We start from the raw sequence: 18,492 nt of genomic DNA on the forward strand, positions 1-18,492 counted from the left end.
AAAGTGTAAGTATATAATGTGTACTGATATAAAGCACATTAAGAAAAGCAAATAACTACTGATAAAAAAAGAACAGAACACTGACACACAGCCCCCTCCCAAACAAAGTCGGTGGACGATATCAGTTATTATGCTGTCCGTAAAGTTTAACTTACAGGTTACGAACATTCAAAACCATAATCAGATTCTTACTCCTACAAACCATATCCATCTGTACTAATCTGGACAGAGTAAAAAAATAATTTCTTAAAAAATGTTAAAACCTTCAAATTTTCCTAAAGTTATTTGAACAGAAGGAAGGGAAATCTTATGTTCTTTAATTTAAGGAAATACATTATCACGACATTAAGTAGACCCTGTTATTGAGTGCGGGTTAAAATAAATGTTGCTAGTTAAAATAAATCCAGTAAATTTACCTTATTAATTATCAGGTGATAACAATTACAGTTTGATAAAAAAATTTTTTTTCATAAAATTTAATTGTAAACGGGTTCTTGTTATTGTAAACAGAGGTGTTATGAAGAGGACTGTGGACAGACGTTTTATTATATTCTGGATTATGAAATGTTATATTAGGCCTACGTCTTATAACTTAATGCTGAAAATTTGCCACGAGCATTTCATATAAATTAAATTTTATATAATTATTACTACAATAGTTACAGTATCTTTGTGTTTTAAATAAACTATTGTAAATATATATATATATATATATATATATATATATATATATATATATATATATATATATATATATATATATATATATATATATATATATATATATATATATATATATATATTTACCAAACTATTGTAATTGTAAACTGTGGTTTATGTGTCCCTGGTGGTTTTAAGTTAAATTGTTTTTGTAAACCCGGTTGTTTATGAAGAAGATCGTAGATAGATAACGTGATATGTGGCTTGGGGAGTTTTGTTTAAAAAAAAAAAAAAACCGGTGTGGTCGTAATTATGACGTTTGACGAGTGAAACTAAAAGTTAAAGAGATGTGAGGGAGAAACAGGAGGTGTGTTGTGTGACCCATTCTGGTCGTTGTTGTTATAAGAAGGACTGTCAGTTTAACTTGGCGATCTCGAGCAAAAACAACATACGAAGATGAGTTTAAGCGTTATTCTGTCAGAGATCGACGGTGGAGATGATACAAGAGTTGAAAAGCTTTTGCAGGAGTATAACACAGAGGTAAAGACTGAGAGTTTCATGCAGTTAGCACTTTGGCTATCTGATGTTGTTTAGTTATGTGCGCGCTAGCAGTGAAGATGTTAGCGAGTTAGCCTCCTGATAACCTAAACACACGCGATGTGTGGATTTAATTTACTAAAAATGCGATGGATTCAGTGATAAAAACTTGGTTTGTGAGCTATTAAACGTGTTTTCGTATATATTTAATGGATAGAGGGGCGAGGCATTCCTCCATTTATCCTTGGACAGAAAGCTAGCATCCTCCAGCTGTTAGCCATCATACAAACAACCGGTTATTTCACACAAAACTTTATTATTTTCACTTAAATATGTGATGGTTTTCTATTATGAATAAGTATTGTGTTACAATCAGGAGGAAACGGATTTTTAAGTTGACATGAACATCGGATTTAAACGTTTTAACTTAAAAAAGCAGCAGGAAGCTGAAGTAGCAAATCTAATGACAGGTGTCAGAAGTGCTGTCACAAACAAAGAACGTAAGAAACCATTGTTGGAATGTATTAGTATTGTCTAAAAGTGCATTGGCCAAAAGTTTTGAGAATGACACAAATATTAATTTTCGCAAAGTCAGTGTTTGTAGATCTTTTTATCAGATGTTACTATAAGTATACTAAAGTATAATTACAAGCATTTAATTTCATAAGTGTCAAAGGTCTTTATTGACAATTATATTAAGTACAATAATATTTGCAGTGTGTACACACATGCTTGCTGTCAATCATATTCTGGGCAATATCCTTACTGATGGCACCTAATTCTTGCATAATCAATGCTTGGAGTTTGTCAGAATATTTCGGTTTTGGTTTGTACACACACCTCTTGAGGATTGATCACAAAGTACTGAATAGGATTAAAGTCATTCAAATTGTGTTGATTTGTTTCCCAAGTCACTTAGTTATCACTTTTGCCTTATGGTAAGGTGCTCCATTATGGTGAAAAGGCATTGTTCATCACCAAATTGTTCTTGGATGATTGGGAGGAGTTGTTCTCGAAGGATGTTTTTGTATTTCCAGTTTATCTCTGAAAATGCTTGCACAAATGCCAGTTTTGCAATTCATGCAGATCCACTTTAATGTAATGTTTTACTATGATGTTTTAAAAAGAATCATTTGCCTCAATCAAAGGTTTTTTTGGTTATTTTACATGTGAGGAGCACAGATGCAAAAGCTGTTAAACACCACCTTCGTCAAAAATAAGATAATGATATTAACCTATTATGCTCTCGGCATGTATAATGCATTCATAAAACACTGTCACTCCAAATCCACTTAATTCCAACCTCAGGTCATTTAGAAATATCGATTGGTTGGCAGAATCCATTAAGAATCTGATAAAAAAAAAGCTAATTTACAAAAAAACATGTCAGGTGCACTTAGAGGGTTTTGCACCTGAGCTCTTTGTTTGTTTTTAGACATTGTTTTGTTTTTAGACATTATATTTGTTTTACATTTATTTTTAGTTAAGTTAGAGCCATGGTGATTCAGTGTACTCTAAAACCATATTATTATTTGCTACATACTAAAATCTCTCAAAACAAATGTGTATGCACTGCTTAAAGTTAACATTTTAAATGGTCTTACTATCATAATGGTATTATATTTGTTTATTACATATTCATATTGTTTAAGAAAGTTTACTTTTCATTGCAGAACAGCCACACATTTGCCTTTGACCGCGAAGAGGAAGATGCACGAATTGTGAGTAACATATTTGTGACCTATTTCTGTGTATCATATCTCACCACAATTGACTTTACTTGAGTTCAACACAATTAAGTTTAGTGTGAGATAAATTATTACATATTAGAGATTTATTCAACATTGGTATGTTTTTTTTGTTGTGTTACTTGCAATCTATATATATATATATATATATATATATATATATATATATATATATATATATATATATATATATATATATATATATATATATATATATATATATATATATATATATATATATATATATATATAACCTTGAATTTTGCTATGTTTAACAACATAAACAATTAATTGGGGAGAGCAGGGGCGAAAGTACCATTTTTCAGAAAAACTTAATTTTGATAAATTATTTTTTAAAACGGAGACAAATTTTTGCTCTGGTCAATAACTCACAAGTGTGGTCTATCAATACCAGGTGGAATTTTGAACAAATGTAAAATGACTTCAGTATAATTTTACTTTGAACATAAGTAGTGCATTGTTACATTTGACCCTGTCAGCTGGGACAAAAGTAACACAATAGAACAAGATAGATGTCTTTAGTAAATATACATGACTGTGACCTTGTTAATATGTAACTGCAAACATATTTTGTAATTTATCTTCGCAAAAAATTATTAAATTGTATTTTCATCAAATTTTTAAAAGCAACTTGAAGCACAAACCTGAATTGTTGAAAAAAATTAAACAGTTTGAACAATTAAATTAAATTAAATTAAATTAAATTAAATTAAATTAAATTAAATTAAATTAAATTAAATTAAATTAAATTAAATTAAATTAAATTAAATTAAATTAAATTAAATTCTCAACATAATGCAACACTATTAGCAGCGGTACAAAAGTGTTACTTTCGTACCGACAGGAACTCCTGACATTTAAACCCTATTTACTTTTATTTTGAAAACCTTCAGGATGTGTTACAGCACTAAATAACCTGTAGATTGATCAGTACTGTAACACATGAAACAAGAAACACAACGCGATAATTTGAAAAAAAATTACGATTTAGGAATTTACTTACCACGGTCGAAAACAGCTTTCCGGACCTACATGCAGGAAACGAGAATGGATTAACACAATATTTGTCAGCTCTGTCAAGGGTTGCATGCTAAAGATGCTGACATAATTTGGAATGCACATGTAGTCGGGTTTTGAGAATGTTTTTTTTTACTTTCGTCCCTGTTCTCCCCTAACCTAAATGATGTGTGTTTGCCTCTGCAGAAGTTATGTCAAGGACTGCTTACAGTTCTCCGTCGGTCAGCTCGACCACTTTGCCAAAGCACCTGCTTGGGGACCATGCGTATCCTTTCCAGAGACAAGCGTGTTCTGGGACCTGTAGCCACCCAGGATGGCATTCTCACCCTAGCTGGGCTGGCCCGGATTCGTGCTTTGGGGGATGACGGAAAGACGTTGGAGGAAACACAGTCAGGAGAGGAGGAAAGGGTTGTGGTGGAGGCTCTTAAGTGCCTGTGTAATGTGTTGTTTAACAGCGTTGCCGCTCAGCAGGTAGGAGCTGACGTACAACTGGCAGAGGGCCTGTGTGCCCGCTTGCATTCGGTTAGCTCCTCTCAACATGAAGTGGGCTTGTTCTCCCTTCGGCTGGTGTTTTTGCTCTCCGCCTTGCGGATGGATGTTCGTAGCAAATTGAGGAAAGAGGTGGGCGCCTTGAGGCTGCTTACTGATGTGCTGGAACGGACCCTTGACGTGCACTGGGTAGGACCGTATGAGGTCGCGCCTCCTGACCCAGATGGCCTGCCCATTTCTACAGAGAACAATGACCGTGCCATGGAAGCCCTTAAAGCTCTCTTCAACATCACTATGTCTGAATCCAGTGATGAGGTGAGCATGAGCAACAGTTTTTATTGAACAGCAAACCTATGTTGATAAATAATATTTATACATTTTTTTTTATTTAAAACTAAATCTGCTGTTTACTAAGTGAAAAAGAAAGCTGAGATGGACATTAAGTCTTCACTTGACCGGTATACTGTTGTTAAATAATTGAAGCTGAATTAAATCACTGCTCTTGCCCCTATAACACAATGTGTTTAAGGGCTGGTATAAAAAAAGGGCCTGTTTTTCTTCAACACAGTTGTATGTTTAGTTTTATCAGACTGTTCAGCTTATAGTGTTATAACCTTTTGGCAGGAGTCCTTGTCTCTGCATAATTTCAGCTACAATTTTTTTATTCACCCTGTTGTAGCTAGGAACCAGAATATCTGTTTCACACACAGATTTTGGAAAATATGCAGATTTGTCCTGGGATCATTTGATTTTGGTCGGTTCACGCTGGAAGTGATTTTCCGGAATATGCTTGTGCATTCACACACATCCCGTGATAACGTAAAGGCTAACGTTAAATTTCCTTGAGTTTTCTCTCTCTAGAAACTACGCTCATGCATTTTTTCATAAACTACCGCATTGCGTACAGTTCCATTAAGCTGCCGAACGCTGCCAGTTTTAGCGCGAATGGGGAGGAGCTCACTTATCTCGGCTTCATTTTAGTTTGCAGACATTTTTTGTCGTGAAAGTTAATCTGCATTTAAAACCTCTGGTCCAAGATGCATCATTACTACGTCACCCCCCGTACACAATTTTCATGCCTTCTGTTCACACAGGGCGCGTTCCGGCAATGTTACTAGGTCCCCATTCCGGGACCAATCCTGGGATTAATTTCGGGATGTGTTTGTGTTCATGCAGGCCCTCTTATGCAGGCAGTTTAATGACAATTTTCCGGGAGCTGTGCGAAAGGTGTCATATAAACATCTGGGGTTTCATTCGTGTTGCTTCAGCCATTGTCTCAGTGTATATTGTCTATTGTGCTTCATTTACATTGAAGCTTTATTGCTTTAAAAGACATATCACAACTAAAACAGGAGTTTTAATTGCATGAAGCATGGTCAAATAAGTCCATTGCTGCCATAAGTATATATTATTAAAGGGGACAGAGAATGAAAACATTTTTTTACCTTCTCCTTGTTGAATAATGGTAGTCTACCCGCATTCACAAACATACAAAAAGTGCTAGACATACTAAACATCTCAGTCTCATAGAAATTCCTCTTTAAGAAATGTCAGCCAGAAAACGGCCCAATCTGAAAAACTGATGCTTATGACATCACAGGCATCTCACTGCCCCTCCACTTTAAAATAATTGGCTACATTTTTTGAGTGGCAGCAAAGTCAGCCAATCAGTAATGAGATTGCAAGTTAAGCCAGTAGGGGGAGCCAAATAGGTGCAAAACCACTTGTTTAAAATCCCCCACCATAATAGAGCTATCTGAGAGAGGTTTTAAGGAAGCTTCTAGGGCATTACAAACCCAAACAAAAAAATTTTCACAGAACAAGAATAAATACCCCGTTCGATCATTCTATGTCACCTTTAAACAATTATACATGCTAGCACAAAGTATCACATGTGTTAAAATTCAAAGGTCTTGAGCAACCTCTAAATATTTATTAATAGTGAAAACATTTTGCCCACTTTTTATTTTTTTAAAACATATTGGTGGGGTGAGAACATGAACTTTTAAAAGTAAAAAAGGGACCACCCTAGTGGCCAGTCGATGAATTGCAGTTTAAGTCGCTTCCATATTGGCTTCATGATAGAGATGGGAAGGTGACCCCTTGGTAAAGATTAACCAGTCTTCTCCATGAATATAGCCATAGGTGCTGGAATGCCATGAAGAATAAACATACAAACAACTCTTTGAAGAGCAATGCCCTGATAACCACCCACACCACCATATTAGCCAGTTCTGCAGAAATGTAAAAATCTAGTTTTAAATGCTAAAGATCCCACCCCCACCCCTATTTACTGGGAGGGCACCTAGTAGATGAAACTATGTAAGTGCACATTCCTTTGTCCAGTGAATGATCATTGAAGTAATGTTAAGTATTATTGGTTTCCTGGCTTTGTCTTGGTTTCTATATGGTCAGCATCACACTGATATCAGATCAACACTTAGTTTTCATGCTACCAGCAGTAGTTCGTGTTTTTAAAAGATATCCGTATTTCTCCACTATTGTGCTGTCATGTTGCAAGCCTAATGTCTTAATACTAACAGCAGTTTATTTTTTGTTTGATAGGATAATGAGCATCAGCTTCGGCTAATTGTAGGTATCACGCGTCATATCCTAATGCTGAAGACACATTCAGAAGATAAAACAGAGGAGGCTCACAGGTACAGATCACACAACTGAATCCAAAAACTAAATCTTTACAAAGTTTCAATCTTTGACATGATCTTACGCAGTCAATATCAAAGATATCAAGTTTGTTTTTTCACAGAACGTTCTTTACAATTTTATGTAGAAAACAGTAAATCACACAAAAAAATGACTATAGCTGGGTTTTCAAGGACTGGGTCACTTATAGTGTAAAAAGTTAAGGTTGCAGTGAGCCAGAAAGCAAATGAAATGCAAGTGAGGTGAATGTTAATGGCGATATGTCTGAGTGATTAATGACACACCCCTTGTCGAGACAGCTCAACGCATTCTAAAAACTCCCCCCCGTTTATTTGGGCTCGACTCATTGTGTTCATAGTGATGCAGTCACAAGCCCTTTCACGTTTGTGGAATGCTACCTTCTCTCAATGCGTTCTACAGCTCTCCAAAATGACTAACTCTATGCTCCCCCATTAACAAAGTGCACTGAATGTGCTGAACTAGTCTCGGTCAGTAGATGCACCATTGTTATTCAAATGAAGGTTTACTTTCTTTGCGAATTTCAAAATGCCTGTTCATGTTTCGCATTCCTGGAATGTGATACGAGTTTAATGCTCTTTTACGTCAGAGAAGATTGTTAAATGTATTTGAAAGCAGCATGCAAATATTTACAAGCTATTTACATGGGGTGCTGCCACGTCATAGGCAGTTGCTTTTGTGACACAGCTGAACATACAATTCAAGTATAGGGGAAATCCATCTTTCTAGCTAGGTTAACTCCAACATTCCTATTTTTAAGAGTTGCATGCTATGTTTTTATCATTTTGTGGACTAAAATCTTTATTTGTTATTTCTCTCAGTCATGCCATAAATCTCCTAAGTAACCTTCCAGTCCAATGTCTGGATGTTCTCATAGACGTCCCTGTCCAAGGTGGGCTGGAAAAGTATGGTGGGAAAAACATGGACGCAGTGCAGGTGCTGCTAGATTTTATGGAGAAGAGGATTGACAAGGTAGTTGAATTCAGAGGAACCCTAACAATTTAGAGATTGGTACTGGCTATCAGTATTGGTGGGAAAATGTAATATTGGTGCATCTCTACTTACAACCCTCCTGGATGGTTCCTTGTTGCATAAATACAATGTGCATTTATTTACACAGGGGTCCAACTTCATAGAAGGCCTGACACCCGTTCTGAATTTAATGACTGAGGGCTCCAGATACCACAGGGAAATCCGAAGATACCTCAAGATCCAGGTGCAGGATTGAGTTCATGCTTAGTGCGATTCATTAACCTAAGAACTACATCTAGGGTTTAGCTTCTTTGCTAGTGCTTTAGTTGTGCAGTATAGAGAGCTGCAGGGATTTTTGTTGGCCAACCCAAATGTAAGCTTTAAATGGACTCTCTTAGCAGTTAGCAAAAATTCAATTGGATTTTTCCATAGGCTTTTGGATTATTACAAAAAGTTAGCTCTCGATTAACAAAAAGTCATGATACTTAGACGTTTTGTCCATTAAGATATACCTTATGCCTTAAGCGAACTACACTATGGTCGCTCGACTCCAGTGTCATCAACGCCAAGCTTCCGAAATTAAAAAGTCAAATTTTATTTAAAAGATTAAAAAGCATATTCCCTGATAAGAAAATACTCTTTGGATTAATCTTTATTGGAAATTGTGCCAATGTTGCGTTCTTTTTGAGATTTTCATACATAATGATGAAGTTCCTGACAACGTCTGTAGTCCAATGTTGCAACTTGTTTGCCTCACATTCACCCATTCACCCACACATTCATACACCGACGGCGGTGTCAGCCATGCAAGGCGCCATCCAGCTCGTCTGGAGCAGCTGGTTAGGTGTCTTGCTCAAGGGCACCTTGACGGGGATTGAACCACCAACCTTCCGATTTGTAGACAACCTATATGAACCACTCAACCACTGTTGCCCCATTTTAAGACACCTATAAAAAAATCACGAGTTAGGGTATTACTAATGTGTTTTATATTGTTGATACCCTAAGATCTTATTTAAAGCCACAATATGTAATATTTTTGTAATGAAATATCCCAAAACCACTTGCACAGTGTGATATGTTTCATGCAGTTGTGTACTTACTAGGGATGCACCGAATCCAGATTTTTTGGGTCCGGCCGAATACCGAATCCATTGTTTAAGATTCGGCCGAATCGGAAACCGAATACCGAATCCTACTCACATCCTTATTCCATTAACACAGTAAAACACATTAACTCTTTCCCCGCCATTGACGAGATATCTCGTCAATTAAGAGAAAACGCTTCCCCGCCAATGACGAGATTTTCCGTCTTTCCGCAATACCGCTATTATCCACCAGGTGGCGCCCTTCCGCAACTTTTTAAAACCGGAAGTATTGCCCTATGGCAAGCTGCTGCATGTCCGTGTCTGTTTTAAAGATCGCTCTGAATGGGATCTCTATGAAAAGTCCGTCACAAATATGGAATTATTTTTGCTTTTTGCTCAAAATATGGTGTTTTTGCAAAAACCTACCCATATTCAAAACCTGATTGCAAAAGAACCACTAAAGGTAGGATGAAACGTTTTTTTTTGTTTGAAAGCAGAGGGTCTGTTCTTTCATTTGGTATATTGTATGTTTATATATTTAAAGAAGAACATTTTCTGGAAGGCATTAAACTTTGGTGAAAATCATGAAAAACGCTGGCGCTGGCTGGCAACTTTTTAAAAAAACGCTGGCGGTGAAAGAGTTAATTGTGTTTATGCCAGGATGACAAGTGGGAAAAACTATTTTGACAATTACCATAAGCCTATGCATAATGAAAGTGATGAGGTGTGATGCGCTAGTTTTTTCCAGGTGCGTCCATGAAATGTGAACCGCCCCTAAGGCTCACCGAAAAAAAATGCTTATCTCCACGTCAGGACCCGATGTGTGTAATCAACGGCCGCGTGACGTTGACCAGCGTAGCGCAAGCCTAAGGTTCGGTTCGGTGGAAGAAAAAACTACGATTTTGCCGAACCCGAACCCTGTCAAAAAGCCCACTATTCGGGCGAATCCTGGATTCGGTACATCCCTTGTACTTACATTATCCCAAAAGTTCCCAGGGATTTAAAAAAAAATATATAAAAATCCTATTTTAAAAAATGCCGCTATCCTTGGTTTTATCCCAAAAGTTCCCAGGGATTTAATACATTTTATATAAATCCTATTTTAAAAAATGGCGCTATCCTTGGTTTTAGCTGGTAGAAACTATAGCATCACGATTGGACAAATGCTGAAGTGGCATAAAATAATGCAATTAATAAAAATATATTAATAACCTCAGTCATAAACATGATTATTGAATTCTATAAGTTCTCTTGATGGTGAAAACAACCTCTCCCATTGTCATTAAGCTTTTCCTTTGTTATTGTTTTAAAAATGTGACCTCTATTGGTGAAATCGATGAGTTATCTCGTCAAATTAAGAGAAAACATTTCCCTGCCAATTCCTGGCGAGTTTTTACGGTAATCTGTAAATCCGCTATTATCCACTTTCATACCCAATTTATAAAAAACTGAAGCAAAAACTAATTTAATTTATTTTAAACTTCGTGTATCTTTTGATAATCATTTTGAATCTGATCTTTAACAAAATTCCTTTACAAAAATGCAATTATTTCAGTTTTTTGCTCAAAATGTGGTATTTTTGAAGAAACCTACCCATATTTAAGAGTTTAGAGGGTCTGTTCTTTCATTTGATTTATTTGTATGTTTATATATTTATAGAAGAATTTTTTTCTGGATAGCATTTTGTGAAACCTTTGTGAAAATACCCAAAATTGCCGTCGGGCAAAAAAAGGCTGACAGAGAAAGAGTTAAAAGAACCAGAAGTGTTAAAATGCTAATTTGTTTTTCAGGTTTGCCTACAAAAATGCCTTATCCCTGCAGCTTTCTATGTCTTTAGTTGCTTAATGAACGTATCACCTTGCTTTGCTATACACAGGTGTTGCCACCTCTAAAGGATGTGAAGGAAAGACCAGAAATCGGCTGCACGGTTCGGAACAAACTGGTGCGTCTCATGACGCATATAGACATGGCAGTGAAACAGGGCGCTGCTGAGTTCTTGTTTGTGCTCTGTAAAGAGAGTGGTGAGTGTATTCTTTCAAATAGTTTGCGTGACTTTATAGTTAATAAATTGCAGGAATTGAATTTAATTGAATCGTAACTGTTTATCTTCTGGTGCAGTGGATAATCTGTTGAAGTACACGGGTTATGGCAATGCCGCGGGGCTGCTGATGGCACGAGGGCTTCTGGCTGGAGGCAGGGGTGAGACGGAGTACTCATCTGATGAAGACTCGGACACTGAAGAGTACAAGTCAGCCAAACCATTGTAAGTGCACTTCATAGCTACAGTTATCTTCTTTCATTTTGCAGAATAGCAGGGTTTCTTAATGTTTTAATGTTGTGTTTTTCAGCATTAATCCCATCACAGGTCACATAGAGCACCCAATGCCAAACCCCATGGAAGAGATGACAGAGGAACAGAAAGAGTATGAAGCTCAGAGACTTGTACATATGATCGATGAATTATCAAGGTGAGACTTTATAAAATGGAGTTGTATCCTATCAGCATGCCTAATGTTTTATCCACATAGCATTTCTTAGTAATATCACGGTCAATTGCTTTTTCAAGTTTCATCGTCTTGTTTAAACCAGAAGTCCCTCCTTTGATATTTGATGGTAAAAAAACATTGTGTTAGTTTTCTTGTCGCCCATCTCAAAGGCTCGGTATGCACAAGGCCACATTCATGTTGACCTTTTCATAAACAACCATCAGCGCAGCTAGCGATTCACCGGCGAAAGGTGCGACGGCGTTGCTCTCATCGCGCTCCCTACCAACCAATTCATTAAGGCAGGAATCTTGACCGTCGGCCTCTGCCTCATTTACAGCTGGCCTTCCTCTGCGCTTCCGCATTCAACGGGAGTCAATGCGCACCGACTGGCCACCGCAACCCCGCTGCATTAATTACCAACTAATTGGCGCACACAGCAGGGTCAGGGGCTCGGACTCTTTTGTACGGTGCATTGAGGTTTTGTAATACATATACGTGTTTTCCTTTCATAGGCCGCTCGTTGTATTCAGCTAAGGTGCCGGACATTGTGCTCAGACATGAGTGGCCTGAGACACAGGATCAATTAGGTGTTGTGTGTGTGTCTGTGTATGTATGGTGGGGGATTTTGCAAACGTTTGCAAACACAAGAGGACTTGCATTGTCCGAACATAGGTTGCTTGAGCTGTAATGAGCAGCGTGTGCCCGAGTGAAACAGATTCCTGCCTTTAGAATGGATCCTCGTTTCCTCGGTTCTCTTTATCTGGATGAGGGAGGTGTTGTAAGGAGAGGGAGGGAAGAGGGACACCAGTCACTGGTGCTCTCCACTGTGGCTGCTGGGGAGACGCATCATGTCCATGCAGGAATGTCCCACCCCATGTCTGCTGTTTGACTTGCTGTCCAATTAGCACTGACTCTCCACCCGCCCGTATACACAAACGCGCACACACACACACACACACACACAAACGCGCACACACACACACACGCACGTTTGACTGTATCACTGAGGACATCACTGGTTTTCATTCCAGGCTAATATTTTCTATCCCCTAGCCTTAACTTCTGCTGCAGTCACACCAACTTTTCAATCCATTGACTTCCATTTATACTCATGCAAATGCAGAAAACTGGAAATGCAAGCTCATGTTAAAAAAATGCATTTAGGCATGTTTCTAAGTTTAAGTTTGGTGAACTCTGACTTGCGATTTTTTTTATCATGTGAAGACGTGTGAACAGGATATGTAAATGGAAGAAAAACTGAAAATTAAAGTTTTGTGCAATATTAACAAAGGCAACAATAACGGCATGTTGGAATCTGTGATATGTGGATAAAAACAACAGCACTTTAAGGTGTGAAATCATATCCTTTGCTGCCTATATGTGACCCTGGACCACAAAACCAGTCGCAAGGGTATATTTGTAGAAAAAGCAAAATATACACTGCATGAGTCAATATGAGTCAAATTATGTCCCATGAAGATATTTTGTACATTTCCTACGGTAAATATATAAAAACTTTCTGAGTGGATGCAGCAAAATTACGATCAAAATTGGACAGAAACTCGCCTACAAACTTTGATATCCGTTTCTTGAACTTTCCATTCAAGTTTGGTGTATGCAAAGGCTTACAACTTTCCCCATTCAGTCAACAAGGTACTCACAGTGTACAGAGCCCTTAAAACTTTTCATTAAATGCGCTGCTTTACACAGACTTCATTGGACTTTAAAAGTGATTTTCTCCAATATTTATAGATTTTGCACACTCAAGTTCCAGATATTCAAATCGTTGTATATTGGCCAAGTATTGTCTTATCCTAACAAACCAAACATCAATGGAAAGCTTATTTATTTGATGTATACATTTTAAAAATTACCCTTATGACTGGTTTTGTGGTCCAGGGTCACATATATGCAGGGGTCTGCGTGGAAATTTTTATCTAGGCAAACCTGTTGAAATGTTTAACTTATTAAATAACCAATTTTGCTTATGAGACATTTTTAACTTTTGTGTTCCTGCTATCTGTCTGTAATGTATTGTTAAGGAACACTGAGAAAATATCTTGGTTTCCTCTTGGCAAGTGATCTTTCTTGTTTACTCTGTTATTACTCATCTTGACATGCATTTGACGTCAAGTGGTTTTGAGGCTAGCAATGCAGCACTGACCTATAAACTAAGATTGAAGCAGTTTTTGCACCCAAAAGTAACCTTTTCACTTTTTTTAAATAATGAATTCTTTTATGACTCTTTCCTTTTACTATGATACATTGATACAGTGTTTGCTATTTACTGCAACAGATCGAAAAACCTTCAATCATTATATGTGTTTGAATTCCATAAATGAATGCAAAAGAGCATTTTCGCCAGCTTTGATTGGATAATGTTCTTATAAATCATCTTCGGCCGTGCTTTGATTGGATAATAGTCTGGTAAATCATCTTGGTGTGTGCTGGTGACACAGGGTGCAGATATAATTGGATTAGCGTGGAGAAGCGGCCGCGGCTTTGAAGAGATTAGAATGAGCACTGATCCCGTAATTAAACTGCAGGACCGGGGGGAAGGGACGCTCTGGGATTGGGGAGCAGGTTTGGAAGGGCGTCCTTACGGTTGTGATTCCAAGGGCTCTTGTGCGACCAGATGTAAAGGCAAAGAAAGATGTTGTACACATCAACACGTCTCTTTAGTGGGCACCTACAATGGTCAGTACAAAGGGTTTCTTTCAACGAGCAGGTGGATTGTGGTGACAAATTAGCCGTCTGAAAAACAAAGTTGACAAGATGTGAGCACAATGAATCTTTAGGGTAAAAAGATTAGGGTTATATTTTACGTGATTCTGTGTTTTGGTGCTTTTTTTAGGCATGCAGACAGTTTTGAGAAAAGTAAAGCCATGAGAGGCTGTTAAAGGGACACTCCACTTTTTTTGAAAATATGCTAATTTTCCACCTAACCTATAGTTAAAAATTAGATTTTTACCGTTTTGGAACCCATGCAGCTAATCTCCGGGTCTGGCGCTACCACTTTTAGCATAGCTTAGCATACATTGAATCGGATTAGACCATTAGCATCGCACAAAAAAATGACCAAAAAGTTTCAATATTTTTCCTATTTAAAACTTTGACTCTTCTGTAGTTACATTGTGTACTAAGACCGACAGAAAATTAAAAGTTGCGATTTTGTAGGCAGATATGGCTAGGAACTATAATCTCATTCTGGCGTAATAATCAAGAACTTTGCTGCTGTATCATGGCTGCAGCAGGCGTAGTGATATAACGCACTGCCCGAAAATAGTCCCCTTGGTTACTTTCAATAGCAGGGAACTGTTTTTAGGTGCTGCATAATATTAATATTAATAATTGCAGGCGCAATGTGTCCCTTTAAAATGATGCACACTTAACACTTAAAACCGAAAGTAAATTGGTTTTCCATGCGGAAGGTCTTCAAAATATTTTAAATCAGTATTTCATTTTTCTTACCTTATTTAAAAAGTCAGTGTAATAAGCGGGATAATGTACACAGGCAGCCGGTTGTTATCACAAAATAAGCCCCTTCAGTGTGATACAAGACCCTCCACTTCACGTCAGATCCTGATCACACTGTAGGGCAGTGAACTACTCTTCTTCGAGGACCAGATTTTAAAAATGTAAATATGTTGCGGGGCCAAACTTTTAACCCTATTTTTACCTTTTATATTTCTTTTACTTGAAACATGGATTTTCAAAAAGATGCACACATCCTGTATCCAATATTTTGCCTTTAAATTACTTAACTCACTTACTTTTTAAAAAAATTGCAGTTTAGCTTCTTAAGAGCTAAATGTTAATAGTTCAACCATGAACATTGCACAAAAAAGTTATGGAAAAGCACTGTATTGCAGAGCTTATAACTGTGTAACTGTCTTCTCATATTCAAAATGCACTTTGTTTTCTTTTTTAATATTTTAAAGATACAGTGAGGAAAATAAAGCAATAAACCCCGAGAAGCAGTGGGTTACCAGTGCATTTTATAACAGCTAAGGGGTGTTGTTAGGCACGACGCGAAGCGGAGTGCCTAAACCCCCTTAGCTGTTATAAAATGCACTGGTAACCCAACGCTTCGAGGGGTTTATTGCGTTTATAAAACGGTTACTTCATATGCATAACGTTAGCGGGATTTTATAAAATAAAACCCAAAAAAGTTGTATTTATATTAGTACAAATATTACTCTTCCGCCAGTAGTTCCTCAGAATCAAGTGTGACTGAAACAGAGCGCAGTTCCCAACCAACACAGACACAGCAAAGACACAATGAAAATATGATTTAAGACTGTGGTGTTTATTTTATAAATCACCATTCATCTAATTTATACATTAACATTTATATAGTGCAACTGTTGAAGTGATGATCAAATATGCTTGGAAGCATGCTGAACTCTTTCCCTGTCAGCGTTTTTTTTTTTTTTTTTTTTTTAAGTTGCCACCCAGTTTTAGTTTAATGCCTTCCAGAAAATTATCTTCTTTATATAAACATAAAATATCAAATGAAAGAACAGACCATCCGCTTTGAAACAAAAAAAAAAAAAAAACATTTCATCCTACCTTCATTTGATCTCTTATCACCTCTCAAATTTTTTTATTAAAAGCGGAGATAATTCCATATTTGTGAAGAACTTTAGTAAGAGATCAGATTCAGACGGAGCCATGAACAGTACTACACGGTGTTTTCAGTGAATGCGTCAGTGTTTAAGTTGGGTAAGATCGCCACCCAGTGGATAATAGCGGACGTATGAACTTGAGTTATAAAATCCTCAGACAACGTTTTCTCTTTATCGACGAGATGACTCAACAATATTTATTGACATTCATCTGGATATCGCCATTAATAGTGCAATTGTAGACAAATTAAAAATATGATTTAAGACTGTGGTGTTTATTTTCATAAATCAATACGCAGTAACAGTGGCGCAGTGATACTTATGTAATGTGGTCTGAACCGTGAGGTTACCAGTGTATTTTATCACGGCTTAGAACGCGTTTCAACCAATCAGAATGAAGAACCAGAACTGCCCGTTTTATAATAAGTATTTGAACACCCTGCTATTTTGCAAGTTCTCCCACTTAGAAATCATGGAGGGGTCTGACATTGTCATCGTAGGTGCATGTCCACTGTGAGAGACATAATCTAAAAAAAATCCAGAAATCACAATGTATGTTTTTTTTTTTACCATTTATTTGTATGATACAGCTGCAAAATAGCAGGGTGTTTAAATACTTATTTTCCTCACTGTATATAGGCTCAACTACCTTTTCATTGTACACTACATTTGGATGCGACACCCGGATTGTGGAACATGTAGGAATACAGTACATGTGCTACACCAAATCAACACCTAAAAGTACTGAAATTGCACTAAAAGGTGTTACTAACACAATGACATTGAGTCTCTGTTGTTTGCATTCCTATTCAATTCAATTCTAAATGGAGCAAAACTCTGTGGAAAATAGAAGGCTCTACAAGCATTGGTTATTTCTTTGTCTTTCATCCTTTCTCTTTATTTGCATGCCACATCATAGACATGCAAAGTCTCAGGTTGCCTACTGTACGTCTGAGCACTGTACTACTATCTCCACAGGAAAGAACTGATCCGGCCGATGGGAGTGAGGAAGGATGGCACTCTAGCGCCCCTAGGGGAGACCATTCATGGATGCAGTCCACCACCCAGCAGTGACTCGGACTCAGACTAGCAGAAGCTGTGCTAACACAGACCCTTCACACTGGTGTAAACCACCACAGTCTTAAAAACTGCTCAGTGCACAGGAGAAACTTGCTGCAGATGCACATGCATTTCTTATGGAAGCATGTGTGGTGGTGAGCAATAAATATTTAACAAAGTGAAGAAACAGGAATTTGGTTTAAAAGATATGTGGGTCATGTTGAGAGAAAGCTTGAGATTTTGATGTTCGGATATATCAGTAGATCGCAGCAATGTTATCAGAATGAACACGGTTTAATAGTACGTTATTTACTTACACTTAATCACCCGTCGTCTCTGAAACAACAAACTACTGTAAACTTTGTCACTAAAATTAGATTGAAACTACTTTAAAGGCTGACAGGTGGCATAATGTTCCTGAGGAAACTGTTTGTTGCTCTTAAGAATCAATATCGTTTTGACAAGTTTGTATTTATTATGAAATTCTATGGCTGAGAGAACACAAGCACTATAACTGTTGTGGCCTCGCAGATCTTCCTTTGAAACCTGGCATACCTTACTTGAAATATTTCAAGACAAAGCCATAAAATACCTTGCATTGAGAAATTTGTCTGTCTTCATTTTACACTGTGCATTCAGTGCCGGTTATATTGTATACCTTGTGTTTTACAGTAGTCTCTGGCTGGTTTTATTACTTTTTTTTTGCATAATTTTCTAAACTTTTGTAACTTTCTGTCTTTGGTGTTCTGCCACTATTCTGCAGAATGTTAATCTCTTTGCCCTTTTTCTAGTAAGGTTCACAGTTTTCTACCTAAGACACAAAGCATGAAATAATAAAAATATCAGAATATTTTCATGTTTATGTTAATTATCTGATTTAAAACCTCTGCAACCAAAGGTTGTGTATATCTTGCCTGGACCTTCTATTACCTCTATTGTAAATTAAGCATGTTAAGGGGTATAACATTGAAAGTTTTCTGTTTTCCTACGACAATCATTTGCAATAAAATTAAAAATACACTATTACCCACTGTTCAGTGTCATCTAAAATTTGATTTGTATTTTTTAGGAATATATTACAGGAACAAACAAGGAAACTCCTTTT

At 37.1% G+C, this 18,492-nt stretch overlaps 1 protein-coding gene across 1 annotated transcript; it reads left to right on the forward strand.

Annotated features, from left to right (window-relative positions):
- Nucleotides 1-889: 889 nt before the first annotated feature.
- ric8b (RIC8 guanine nucleotide exchange factor B) lies at nucleotides 890-18,413 on the forward strand. Its single transcript, XM_065283402.2, has 10 exons — nucleotides 890-1,200; nucleotides 2,871-2,918; nucleotides 4,170-4,787; nucleotides 7,038-7,132; nucleotides 7,976-8,126; nucleotides 8,275-8,370; nucleotides 11,091-11,235; nucleotides 11,333-11,477; nucleotides 11,563-11,682; nucleotides 17,307-18,413. Exons 1-10 carry the CDS (start codon nucleotides 1,117-1,119, stop codon nucleotides 17,416-17,418), a joined length of 1,614 nt encoding a protein of 537 aa, XP_065139474.1. The 5' UTR covers nucleotides 890-1,116; the 3' UTR covers nucleotides 17,419-18,413.
- Nucleotides 18,414-18,492: the final 79 nt, after the last annotated feature.

This window comes from Paramisgurnus dabryanus, chromosome 9, assembly GCF_030506205.2.
Source record: "Paramisgurnus dabryanus chromosome 9, PD_genome_1.1, whole genome shotgun sequence".
NCBI classification, from domain to species: Eukaryota; Metazoa; Chordata; class Actinopteri; order Cypriniformes; family Cobitidae; genus Paramisgurnus; species Paramisgurnus dabryanus.

Excerpts from the sequence above, each read along its gene's own strand:
- ric8b (XM_065283402.2), top strand. The coding sequence starts at position 1,117 with ATGAGTTTAAGCGTTATTCTGTCAGAGATCGACGGTGGAGATGATACA. Across the intron at positions 1,201-2,870 it reads TGCAGGAGTATAACACAGAG|AACAGCCACACATTTGCCTT; the intron begins GTAAAGACTGAG and ends TTTTCATTGCAG. Across the intron at positions 4,788-7,037 it reads TGTCTGAATCCAGTGATGAG|GATAATGAGCATCAGCTTCG; the intron begins GTGAGCATGAGC and ends TTTGTTTGATAG.